Here is a 13,513-nt window from a genome sequence, read left to right on the forward strand (position 1 = left end):
GTGCATGAGTGTATATGTGTGAGTGTGCATGTGAGCATGTGTGCATGTGAGCATGTGTGCCTGTGAGGGTGTGTTTGAGTGTGCATGTGAGTGTGTGTGAGCATAAGCATGTGTGAGGGTGTGTGTAAGGGTCTGCATGCGAGTGTGTGCACATAAGGGTATGTGTGCTTGTGTGAGCATGTGCGTGTGAGTGCATGCGTATGTGCGAGTATGTCTGTATGCGTCTGTGAGTGCATGCGTGTGTCAGGGTGTGCACATGAGGATATGTATGTATGTGTGTGCATGTGAGTACATGTGTGGATGTGTGCGTGAGTGTATGTTGTTTGTACATGCGTGTGCTTGTGTGAGGGTGTGCATGTGTGAGAGTGTCTGAGCTGGCAGGGACTGGCGTCTACACTCAGCCAGCAGAACCTGTGTACAAGGAGGAGACTCGGGAGGATGAGGAGGAGAGCTGACCTGACCTTTCACACCAGGGTGGGATGAGGTGCCCCAGGGGCCCTGTTAGTGGGAGAGGCTGGCAGCCCCTCACCTTGGGGCGCAGTGTACTTTGCAGCCAGGGCCTGCACAGTCCACAGCATGCTGCTGCACTGTGGATACCCCATCATCCTGGCTGGAGGACCTGAGGCTTGGGGGCCTGGGACCCTTCCCCTGAGCTCCAAAGACAGGAGCCCAGGCAGGGCACTGGCCACCAGAACGGCCTTACTCTGAGCTCTGATTCTGCCTGGCTGCACGACCTTGGGCAATCTCTTACATTCCTCTTCGGTGCCTCAGTTTCCTCGTTTTTAAGGTAGGGCTAATGGTGTTTATTCTACAAGGCCAATATAAGCGATATTTGTAGCTCGATGGCCATGACCAACCCTGGACGATCCCAGAGATACACATGCTCCCCAGCACACTTTGCCAAATGCAGGACTCGAGCAAAGCTGCTCCCACTTCTGGGTGCCTCAGAGAGGATGCCTTGGGCGCCCTGGCACAGCTACCAAAGAGTTAAGCTGGCTGTGACCCCAGCGTTGGGTAGGGCAGGTGTGGCAGCCAGAAGCCTGCGGAGGGGCCCACGTGATCAGAAACCTTTCCCGGTAGGTGGCTTCTCCCGAGTGCACAGCCACCTGCTATTTAAGGCCCTTCACGCTCCCTCCCCAGCTCTCTCTGCCAGCTCACCTTCTGCAGGGACGTCTCCAAGCCAGGCCCAGAAGGTGAGGCAAGGGGCCTGTGGTGGGAGGCTGGTACCGGAGAACTGGGAGACAGGGAAGGTGCTCAGGTGGCTCAGGCTCTGCCCACCTGCAGTCCTGCTCTTCCTCCCATTGGCCTTGCTTCTGGTGTTACACGCACAGGAGGGGGTCTGTCCTGGTGGGAGGGCATGGGCTTGGGGTGTGGTCTGCTACTCTCTCTGTGTCACCCTGTGTCCTCAGCCTCTCTGAGCACTGGTTTCCCTGGGGATGAGATGGAAAGAGAGCACAAGTGGCAAGAAAATTGCAAAGGGAGGTACAGAAGTCACTTGTTCTCATTCTCCACGAGGGGACTCTGCTCTATCCTTCTCCATAGAGGGAGTATCCATAGCAGTGGCAAGCAGAGGACGTGGATCCTCTTGCAGAATCTGCTAGGTGCTGTGTGTCTCCAGACAAGTTCCTGGCCTCTCTGGGCCTCCATTATTTCCCTGTGAAAATAAGGACAACAATCAGATCTATAGCATAAGGCTGAGGCAATTTCTGCACTTGATGCCAGCTGTGTGGTTTCTAGCCTCTTTTTTCTCCCTTCTTCCTTTTTTCCACCAAGAATGCTTGAGGGTCCCTTCCCCAGGAGGTCCAACTCTGAAAATCTCTTCTCCCTGCATAGAGAGGCAAACAGCCCAGATGTTCCAGACCTGGGAACGTGACCAGCCATGGGGGATGCGGAGTCCAGGGTATAGAGTGTCTGCTGCCAGCTGTGGGTGGGGTGTGTGTGGGTGTGGGTGCCATGCAGTGAGGTGTGTGAACATGGAGAGGGCTGCAACGCTCAGATGAAGTGGCAGCTCTCAGAGTGCTGTGTGGCTTTAGAGAGGGAAGGGACAGGATTGGAGTCCCAGGTGTGGGCTTTCACGATGGGCGACTTGGCCAGCTTTGGTGTCCTTCCCTTTATGGTAGCTCTGTACAGTAGAACTTTCTGCAATGATGAAAGCCTTCTATACATGCACTGCCCAAACACAACAGCCGCTTGCCACATGGGTTATCGAGCACTTGGTAACTGTGGCTAGTGCAACTGAGGAATAGAATTTTTCATTTTCTCTAACGCAGTTGTTTAAGCTTAAATGGTCACATGTGGCTTGTGGCTGGGAGGATGGCATGAAATAATGGTTAGGAAGGACTCACTGTAGAGCAAAATACTTTGCTTTCCTCCTGCTTTGATATGCAGGCAAGTTGAAATTCCGACATAGGATCCTACTGATTATCACTACACCTTAGGAGAGTGAATGTGGTTCAAGTGGTTAAGTGCCTGCTTCCCACCTGGGGGATCCTGGGTTCGGTTTCTCATGCCTCCTAAAAACAACAATGACAACAATAAAACAAGCAAGCAAACAAATGAAATAATAAACTCGGGGAGCTGATGTGGCTCAGTGGTTGAGCGCCGGCTTCCCACGTATGAGGTCCTGGGTTTGAACAGATTTCAGAGCGCAGATGGCCTTTCTGAAACCATGATTTTGGGTATCTACCTACAAATCTGAGACAATCCATTTCAGTGTTTTAGGCCATCAAGGCTGTGGTATTTTGTTAGGGCAGACCTAGGAGGCTAACACAGTGGGTCACAGAATCAGTCTAGTGGGTCTTGACTAAACAAAAACAAAACAAAACAACAAAATAACTAGACCTTATATAACGTCAAGGGTCTAACTTCAACAATTTACAGACGAGGAAAGTGAGGCACCAAGAGGCAATGTGATACCAAATATAATGAGATAAAAGCTGGAGGATGGAGATCTTGCTCCTGGGAGAAGAGAAGAGGGAGCAAAATCCAGATGGGCTGTCTTCCTAGACCACATACCTGAATGGGGCTGGCAATTGGCCAGGCTTCCCATTTTGTACATTATGTGGCTACCCTGGAAATGCAGCCTGGGTTGTGTGTCATATCTGTGTGCAGGGATTCAGGATTAAGGGAGCCTGGCTGGTAGGAGGGCATCTGCTAGAATCTGCTCCACAGTTCTATGTTATGAGCTGAGGATCCTACCTACTGACTGAGCACATGGGATTAACTTTCCTTGGAGATGGCTATTTTTTTTTGTGTTTCTTCAGGCTTGAGGCTCTGTGGCCACCATCCGTGGAAGAAGCCGGATCCATTGCCATGAAGCAAATCCTCATTGCTGGTGTCATCATCGCAGCCCTCACCATTGAGGCTGTAGGTGAGGGAGGCCACATGGACTGTTTCGGGGATGGAGACCCCTTAGCTCTTCTCACCAGAGTATTCTCACTGTTGGTGGTCTGGGAAACTGCCTCTCTTGTGAAGGCACAGTCAGTGGAGACAATGAGCACTTTCTGGTGCAGACCTTCTCCGAGGTTCAAAATGGAATATTCCCACTGGAGAATGGTGATGTTGGCAGTGAAAGCAAGGATGAATAGTTGGGAGAAACTAAGTGGGTGGCTTCATTCCACAGCATCAAGTTTGGAGAAGTTCCAGAGAGCAAGGATGCCATCCTATCTATCTCCAAGGTGGACATGGGTCCTTGCCCAGAGCATTAATCTATAGATGTCTACTGAATGTTGACTGATGGTGCACATCTTGTCTCCCCAGAATCTTTGAATTGTGTGCAGTGTAGTTGGACAAATTCCTGTACTGCCGCTTCTTCTTCGTGCTCCCCAGATGTCCAAAACAGCTGTATCAGCTCCTTTGTAAACTTCACTCTAGGTGAGCTTGGGAGGCACCCGGGGCAGGGACAGGAGAGGGTGGCCAGGGAGGAAAGAAAGGCTAAGGAAGTGTTGAGGCTGTGCAAGGAGAAAGGGAGTCATGGAAGTGGACTCCCAGGAGAAGCAGCACAGAAGCTGAGACACAGAGGAGTCAGATGTGAAATGCAGGGGTAGAGCACTGGGCAAGCAGACAAGCTCTTCTGGCTTCTTGGATTGCTGCCCCTGATTGAAGCCTTGCTCTAAATTAATGTTCCTGGAGTGGGAAGTGAAGCAGCGATTCAGTTACAAAGCTGATCCTCCTCCAGCACATACTTTTCTTCCCCTCAGTGTTGCTTCCTGCTCCAGATCAATCATACTTTCAGTCAAGACTTTTTGTGGGTCCTATTGGCTGGCCTGAGTGTAACCTCTTCCTCAAGGCACTGATTTTATTTTAATTTTATTCATTTATTTATTTTAGCCTTTTAATTTCAAACATGCACAAAAGCAGGAAGATGAGTGTAATGAACTGCCCTGTAACAACCTGTGTCAACAACTACCTACATTTTCCTCTAGTATTTTAAAGCAAGCCTAGATTTCATGTCATTTCCCCATAAACAGTTAAATAATTTACTACCCACATGTGAAAAGATTTTTTTATGTAACTTTCATGCCATTATTATTCTTAAGAAAATTAAGTTTAATTCTTTGATTTCTTTTCATTCCCAGTCCACCTTAAAAAGTTTCCAGTGAACTCAAAGATGTTATTTTACAGTTAATATGTTGGAATTAGGATACAGACAAGATCCCTGCATTGCATTTTACTGTTACAGCTGTTAATTCTAACTTATTTTATAACAGTTAAAAATACTAATCTCAGCCCCCTTTTTTCCCCCAACAAAGCAATTTATTGGAAAAAGTTGGTCCATTTGTCCTGTAGATGGTCCCATATTCTGGCTTTGGTTGATTGCTTCCTTGTGGTGTCATTTAGCTTGTTCTCCTATTCCCAGTACTTCCTATGAACTGTAAGTTAGAACTAGAGCAGCAGAACTTTCTTCAGTGATGAACGTATCTCTTTCAGTGCTGTTCACTATGGTAACCACTAGCCACATGGAATCATTACTGAGAACTTGAAATCTGGCTAGTGTGTCTGAGGACCTAAATTTAAACTTTTTTTTTCTCAGTGAACATACATTTTTAAAATTAAAAAACAAATATTTCTCCCTCCCAAAAGTGATAACAGGATAGGGAGAGATAACAACTGAGAAATACCATAAAATGCATGCAAAGGTTTACTTTTAAGGCAAGCAGTTGAGGTGGCAGGCAAGGGGACCAATTTGGTCTGAGCACAACTTGGCTTTTTTTTTTTATCATTCTTTTTTTTCTTTATTTTTTAAAGAAATTTTGGATTACACAAAAGTTACATAAAAAATATAGGGGATTCCCATATACCCACCCTTCCCCTCTCACATTTTCCCACATTAACAACATCTTTCATTAGTGTGGTACACTTGTTACATTTAATGAACAAATATTGAAGCATTGCTACTAACCATGGTCTATAGTTTACAATATGGTTTAAATTTGCACTGCACAATTTTAGAGGTTTTGACAGAATGTAAAATGGCCTGTATCTATCATTGCAATGTCATGCAGAACTATTCCAATGTCTCCCAAATGCCCCATGTTCTACCTATTCTTCCCTCTCCCTCCCCTCAGAACCTCTTGTAACCACTGCCTTTATATCTAAGTGTGACTTATATTCTGCCCATCTCTCAAGCTCTATCCTTATCAGTTCACAGGCAGAGAGCAGGAATTTCTCAGCCCCATCCCCCATGGGTGTGACTGGGATGCCCACTTCCACTGCAGGGCATGACCTCTAAGGGCCACAGGCTTCATGTCTTATATCTTCCTTGGCAAGTAGCCCTGGTTGTTGACACTCTTGGTTATTGCTTTGCAAAACCATGGAATTTTACTTTTTAGAAATTTTTAGTTTAGATTTACATTTAAGTGGCCACAATTAGCTAATTGCTGCCATATTGGATAGCACTAGTCTAGAAGCTCGACTAGATTCAGGTTCTATTTTTAGTCCAGGACATGTCACAGATGGTGCACATAAGAGCCATCTGTCTACTTGACTACTTTTAGTTATGCTAAGACTGGTCAGCCTGACATACCCATTACTAGGTTCTCTATCAGTCTTTCTTCTTTGATAGTCTCCTGCTGATGGAAGGGGCTACCTGGTACAGAAAGCCTCTCCTTGTCTTGAATCACTTTTCCTGCCCTTGCCTGAAGCAATTGCCATTCAGAATCCCAGCCCTCCCCACTGCTCCTCCTCATCTGGGGTTGACCTTCTGGTTTTAACTCTATGTAGGCGAAACCAACAACTCGTACTCTGAAAGGTCCTGCTCTGGAGACCAGTGTGATGCAGAGGGGAAAATGTTGGTGAACTTCACTGTCCAAGTGTCTGACAAAGACTACGTCCAGTTTGCAAGCCATTGCTGCAAAACAGAAGGATGCAACACCAAAAATCCTGAGGGTGGGTGCCGACAATGCCGCCTCTCCCCTGGGTCCTCCCAGCGCCTGCCTTTCCTCTACCACCTGTGCTTACCTTGGGTGGTCAGCACAAGCCCAGACACTTAAGGGCATATCTGGATAACATTATAGTATGAGTTGCAATAGTTATTTGAGAAACAACTTTGAAAACAACACCACTACCATAGATAGTCATTTTTCTAGAAATGACAGAATTTATAAGCACACCAAGTTCTGCGGGTGTCTTCTGGAAGGGACATTAGATGCTCATCAACAGTTCTCAACCATTTTGGTCTCAGGACTATTTTAAAAATTAGTAGGCACTATGAAGAACTTTTGCTTATATAGGCTATGTCTATCGATATTTACTGTATTAGAAATTAAAGTTAATAAATTTTAAAAACATTATTTAATTCAAAATAATGTTTTATTAACACTATCTTAATGCAATAGTGGTAGTATCATTATATTAATAGAAAATTATATACATTATCACACAACATAAATGATATTGGATTGTTAATGCTAATAATTCATACTATAAGTAAATCAATATATTAATATTATAACACATGTTAACATTAATAACATTTAAAAAATAGCTATTTTCTCAACAAATATAATTAGTGTGAAGAGTGGCATTATAATATATTTTTACAAAGCTTTTCAGTTTCTGGCTTATAGAAGACAGCTAGATTTTCATATTTGCTTGTGCATTTAGTCTGTTGTAATATCATGTCATGGAGCCTCTGGAAAACTGCACTACATGCTCATGAGAAAATGAAAGTGAAAAGGTTATGTCTTAGTATAATTATGAAAGTAGTTTAGACCTTGTGGATCCCTTGAAAGCGTTTCAGGGACTCCTAGGGGTCCCTGACCACAATTTGAGAACTGCTGATCTAAAACAAAGCCCTTTTTTTGAAGAGGAGAAAATGAGACCAAAAGGCGATGTTAATTGGCCACAGTCATTAACTAAATTAATTAAGAGCAGAGATGGTGTCAGTATAATTTTTTTCCCTCTGGGTGACAATGTTATATAACAGCCTGTGCTCATTTGTTTAGGGTGATGTTTATTAATAGTCATATACCTGTTGTCTAATGTTCAGAATAGATGACAAATGTTGACAATGGCCAGAGATGGCTTTTAGCTAGAAAATATATCTTTCCATTCTCAGCCCAGCACACTGATGGGTCACAGTTCTTGAAGACTGGGTGGTCTGTAAGGGCAAGCCCAGGTGGGCACATGCAGGTAATGGGGTGATTGGTGTCTTCAAGGCAGGATCTGAAGTTCTGAGTATGCAGTTAGAAGCCACCCCACTGTTCCATTCTCAGGATCTCTCTGGCAGGTTTCTTTGCCTGACTGCCCCTTTTCTGGCCAGGACACAATCAAGTGTGTGATAACACTCTCCCATGCAATGCCTCTTACTCTACCCAGCCCCTTCCCTGGACAGAATAAACGGAACCAAGGAATGCCCTGCTTGTTATGGATTTAATGAATCTTCCTGTAGAGTGAACACCACCCAGAAATGTAATGCAGAAGGAACGTGTGTCGATCTACTTGCAGAATACATAAATGGTATGTCTTGGAGTTCCAATTCTTTTATGCAACAGGAGTTGAAATTGTCAAGTCTTGGGTCATAAATTCTGAGTTTGCAAAGAAGTGCTAGAAAGGGTAGTGGGATAAAGGGATGATGGTCAGAACACCTTTGAGATGGAGAGACTGTTAATCTACTCATAAACTGGTTGGTATGTCTTCCTTCTCAATCTAAGACAGAATCCTCCTGGCCTGCACCTTTCTTCTCTACCTGCTCCTGGAGATGTTGGCATATGGTAGCTTGGGTCCCCTGGCAGAAACAATCAAATTTGGCTTTAACATACAACCAATTATGCTTTTCTATAAAATCAATGTGATATTAACCATTACAAAATACAAATTTCTAATATTTGCCTGCATATTTAAAGAATGGTACATTTATTAGATAGGGTAAGCTATTTGCTATGAAAAGAAACCTCAAAATCCTGTGGCTCAAGACAGAAAACATTTATTTCTTGTTTATATAAAGAATCCTGGGACCTGGGGTACTTTCATCTTCCATTTGTTCTGGCCCCCACCAGCCCACAACTTTGCAGCTCTCTGCTGCATCCTTTGAATCTTCCGCTCTTGAGGAAAGAGAGGGAGTGGAGGCTGGTAGGAAAATTTTTACTTGCTAGACCTGGAAGTGAGCACATTACTCCATCACACATCCATTGGCTGGGACCCAGTCACATGGCTATCCTGATTGCAAGGAAAGCTGGAAATATGGTCCAGTGGTGGCCCAAAGGAAAGGGGTTTAAGCTAAAATGAACAAAAAGTCAGTTTCTGCCTCAGGATGGTGCAGAGCACCATGGCCAGGTGTGATGTAATTTCAAATTTTGTTAAATATCAGTTGTAGTATTGGAAATCAGTGCACTGTGTGATTGATTAAGTGGGGCTAAGCATGTTTCTCTGGAGCCACTTTTTACTTTTATACTGCTCTGATTCTTAGCTGTAAAGCTTTGTCTCAGGGCATCAGAAGGACTTCCTCTTTCTGTTCCCATTCCCATGTGTCTTCTGAAAACAGGATGCATTTTTCCCCTAATTTATAGTTTGACTTAAGCTGAAAGCCAAATATCTCAAAGCCACCTTGAATGTAGTTTTGTTTTGCCCAAGACCACTTTTATTAATACTGTAGAGATGTGCCAAACACCATGTCTTCCCAACTCACTCTAGCTCCATTTCCAGTCCCAATATTTGCCAAAACAGCAATGAATTGCTTTCTTCACTCGAATTTGGAGGTTTCTCCCTCCCCTCTGTTTTAGTTTCCCAAGACTGCCATAACAAATTATCACAAACTGAGTGGCTTAGCACAACAGAAATTGTCTCATAGTTCTGGAGGCCAGAAAATGGCCAGGTCATGCTCCCTGAAGGAGAGAATCCTTCATTGCCTCTCCTGGATTCTGGTGGGTACCCACAACCCTTGACCTTCTTTGACTTGTAGATGCATCACTCCAATTTCTGCCTTCATCTTCCCTCTGTGCCTCCATGTCTCTCTCTCCATGTAAGGAAAGCAGTCATTGGATTTAGGGCCACCCTAATCCACTCGAATATTATCTTATCTTGATTGCATCTGCAAAGACCCTATTTCTAAATAACGTGCACTCACAGGGACTGGGTGTTAGGACTTCCATGTCTTTCTGGGGACACAACAATTTCTCAGCAAATTTAGAGTCTGACAGTCCTGAACTCAAATTGCAGCCCTTCCTCTGAAAAGTGGTGAGCTCAGCTACTTCACTTCCTGGAGCCATTGCTCGTCTTTGAGGATTTGGGTTCTAGAGGGCAGGGCAATACAGGCACAGAGTAAATGCTCAATAAAAGGTAGCTGCTGTCATAACCAGAAGCCCTTAGTTAAAGTCCTTGGCCTTTTTCTAGCACCTGCATCTAAAAACATGGTTGAACACAGCACAACTCAGCTTTAGAGTAGAGGCTCACGGTGCTCTCTTTGCATGCCCTCTGGCTGTTCTTTTTAAAATTTTATTGAAGTATATCATGCCTACATGAACAAACATAATCACTAAGTACATAGTAAAAGTTGTGAATTTGCAAAACAAACATGCATAGCATACAGCACTCCCACCAGCAATACCTGAGACTGGCCTTACAAGGGTTCCTCTAGCTGTTCTTCTTTTCTCAGGGCAGGGAATTTAGGTCTAGAGAGGAATGGAGACTGAAAGCAGAGCCTGTGAGGATGGAAGCCAGGGGATGGGGGTTGCTATCTGATGTGCTGACTTCCCTCCTGGATTGGAATCAGAGGGTGATGCTCTGGTTTTGCCATGTAGGACACAGGATATCTGAATGCTAGGTCCAGCTCTGGCTCTCACTTATGGGCTTGGGCTCATGCTCCACCTGTTTTATGGGCCTCAGTTCCCTCCAGGGTTAGGTAGGGAAGAGGTCTGGTCAACTGACCGCTGCGGTCCCTCTGGCATTATTATTTGATTTACTGTGCCCATGCCTGGAACAGACCAGTTCTCACAGCTTTCTAAGCCACCATGCTGAAGGCTTGGAAAGAAATGCTATGAGGGAAAGATGGACAGTGGAGAGAGGAAGGAGTGACTGTGAGTCCTTACTTACTGTCTCCTCTGCATTTACAGGGAGCACGACGGAGACCCTTTGGCTGAAAGGCTGTGCGAAAATCGATAACTCCACCTGTCAGTTCCTGTCAGCTGGAAACAAGACTGTTGGAGGAGTTATCTTCCGCAAATTTTTATGCCCCCAGAATGACCCAACTCCGGTACCACCAACTAACCAGACCACCACCACTCCCAACGCCAGTTCTAAAGTCTCCTTCACCCCCTTGGCCCTTGCCAGCCTCCTTCTGCTGGGGCTGCTGCTCTGAGAGCCTGAACCTCTCCCCTACCCAGTGTCCAGTTCCACCACCATTTCTGTCTGTGGCCTGCTCTAGCTGCTTGGTTAGCAGGCATAAGAGGGCCTCCAAAGGGCTGACACCCCATGTTGTTCTTCATTATTAAAACTTGGGTTTGCATATGGCCAAATCTGTCCTAATAAGTTCCAGAGTGTACCCAGGGTAGAATCTGTTCCTCAGAAATCTGTACACAATTGTGTCTGGGTTCCAAGGTTCTCCATGCTCCCTGCCCACCTTTGACCTTGCTGGCATCTTCTGCTTCCAGCCCTTCATCTCTGGGGACCAGCATGCCCCTCTTGCCCTCTTCCACAACACACTTGAGGTGTCCTTTTTTTCCAGCTTTGATGCCCCAGCAATACCCCATAATGCCCTGTTTTGACTCCAGTGCTGACACAGACACTGCAGTTACCCTTCAGTCTTGGCATATTGATATCCAGTTCTTCAACAGCTGTCCTGGCTCTTCAACAATTACAACAGCTGTGGGCTATTTTAAGAGGCCCACATTGAGTGAAAATGACTGGAGTAAAAGAACTCCAATACATTCCAATCATCCCATGGTCTTATCACCAAGTAAGACCAACAGGGTATGCAGAGGGGTTGCTAAAACCTGTCAGACTCTCACTGCCTACCCTCTCCAGGTGGGAACTCAAATAGGAAACCAGAAACACTTGGCTCAGTGCTCTGGCTGACAAGATTTCCAGTAGCCTGGCCCTGAATAGAATGTGACTAATGAATGCCAGTCCTTCTCCTCAAAGAACCTACAATCAAGTCCAGAGTTGTCTCAATATCAGATACCTAGGAAGCAAGGAAACTACTCAATGAAATATGCACAGAGGTAAAAAAAAAAGTTTTAGTAAATAAGATGGGGATTTCAGTAACAAAGAAATTTCAAGGTATAAACACATGTGGGTCTTTATTGTCCAGGGTTGGTGACAATGCATCAAAGAGCAAAGCAAAGAGAGGCCATTGACAGTAGTATCTCATCACCACATTTACTTTTAAATTTTCTTTTAGCTTTTAATTGCAAAATAATTTTAGGTTTAACTAAAAGTTGTAAAAAATTGTAGGAAGAATTCTGGAGTAACACTTACTGGGCCTCTCCACATGTTATATAACCATAGAAAAACTATTGAAATCAGGAAAAATTAGTACTGAAACAATATTATTAACTAATTTACAGACCTCATTTGCATTTTATCAATTTTCACTAATGTTCTTTCTCTGGCTCAGTATACAATTCTTTGATTTAAAAAAAAATTTTTTTTTATTTTTAAAAGGTACATATATCACACAAAATGTTACATTAAAAAATATAAGAGGTTCCCATATAACCCACTCCCTATACCCACCACCTTTCCCACATCAACAACTTCTTTCATTAGTGTGGTACATTCATTACATTCGATGAATACATTTTGGAGCACTGCTACATAGCATGGATTATAGTTTACATTGTAGTTTACACTCTCTCCCTGTCCATTCAGTGGGTTGGCAAGATGTATAGAGTCCTGCATCTGTCCCTGCAATACCATTCTGGACAACTCCAAGTCCCCAAAATGCTCCCATATCACACCTCTTTTTACCTTTCCCTGCTTTGAGGAACTCCCATGATCACCATCTCCACATCAATGATATAATTTCTTGCAATGCTAGAGTCACAAAAATTCTATAGAAGAAGATCAGAAAGTCCACTCTAGTCCATAATTTATTCCCCAATCCTGAGGACTCTAAGGTGGTGATGCCCACGCCACCTCTTAATTGAGAGGGGGTTTAGATTCCACATGACTGATGCATGGGATTCTCCTGCTTGCATTTGTAGACTCTCATAGTTCCTTGGTGTGGTGGTTGACCATTCTCACCTCCTTGTTAGCTGACCTGAGTAAGTCCAACAAAGTGGAGAGTAGGTGTTCCAACTCTGCTGAGACTCAGGGCCAAGCTGGCACATGGACACTCAGAGATTCTCCCGGGGAGACATCAACCCCCAGTGTCAACCACAGGTTAAGTAAAAGGGATAGAAGAAGTCACACCTGAGTCCAATTCCATCACACTCAAGAGCACAAACTTGAAAGTACTACCCAATGGCATGGCACCAAACTCCAGAGCCATCTTCCATGACCATAGGACTTGGGTGTCTCTGTAGCCCTCAGGAGCATCACTTCTTGGGGTTGTATCTACTTTGGCTATCTCTGACATCCTGATGAGATGTGACTAAGTATGACCCTTCTGCTGACCTCCTGACTCATTTTGACATCATATAAACTCATTTGTCTTTGCCAATTCCCCCTTCTATCCAAGGTCTTTTTCTAGTTGCATCACCAGTTGGTGCTTGGTAGTAATCCCTTGGTGCCAGGGAGTCTTATCCCTGAGAGTCATGTCCCACACTGGGGGGAAGGTAATGCATTTATATGCTGGCTTTCTCCATTGTAAAGTTACTATATATTCCTTTGTCATTAAGAATAAAGTAGGCTATGCAACTGTAATAAATAACTCAAAACTTTTAGGGTTTAACAGTATTTTAGTTTGTTAAATTCTGCTAAATCAATATACCAAAAATAGGCTGGCTTTTACAAAGGGAATTTTTTAGGTTAAAACCTTACAGTTCTGAGGCTGTGAAAAAGTCCAAATCAAGGCATCAACTGAGATATTTTCTCACTGAGATGCAGTGTGATCAGGTCCATGGCAGCATCCACT

The 13,513-nt window shown here is 44.3% G+C and overlaps 1 protein-coding gene across 1 annotated transcript; it reads left to right on the forward strand.

Annotated features, from left to right (window-relative positions):
- Positions 1 to 1,082: 1,082 nt before the first annotated feature.
- LYPD8 (LY6/PLAUR domain containing 8) lies at positions 1,083 to 10,952 on the forward strand. Its single transcript, XM_004453597.2, has 6 exons — positions 1,083 to 1,193; positions 3,264 to 3,370; positions 3,760 to 3,873; positions 6,223 to 6,387; positions 7,819 to 7,959; positions 10,551 to 10,952. The coding sequence occupies exons 2-6, from the start codon at positions 3,313 to 3,315 to the stop codon at positions 10,793 to 10,795; spliced, it is 723 nt and encodes a 240-aa protein (XP_004453654.1). The 5' UTR covers positions 1,083 to 1,193; positions 3,264 to 3,312; the 3' UTR covers positions 10,796 to 10,952.
- The last annotated feature ends 2,561 nt before the right edge of the window (positions 10,953 to 13,513 follow it).

The sequence above is a fragment of the Dasypus novemcinctus genome, chromosome 16 (assembly GCF_030445035.2).
Source record: "Dasypus novemcinctus isolate mDasNov1 chromosome 16, mDasNov1.1.hap2, whole genome shotgun sequence".
Lineage (NCBI taxonomy): Eukaryota > Metazoa > Chordata > Mammalia > Cingulata > Dasypodidae > Dasypus > Dasypus novemcinctus.

What these genes read in the sequence shown, in the direction of transcription:
- LYPD8 (XM_004453597.2), top strand. Translation starts at nt 3,313, where the DNA reads ATGAAGCAAATCCTCATTGCTGGTGTCATCATCGCAGCCCTCACCATT. An exon ending in CTTTGTAAACTTCACTCTAG is followed by an intron (nt 3,874 to 6,222) that starts GTGAGCTTGGGA and finishes AACTCTATGTAG; the next exon opens with GCGAAACCAACAACTCGTAC. An exon ending in ACTTGCAGAATACATAAATG is followed by an intron (nt 7,960 to 10,550) that starts GTATGTCTTGGA and finishes CTGCATTTACAG; the next exon opens with GGAGCACGACGGAGACCCTT.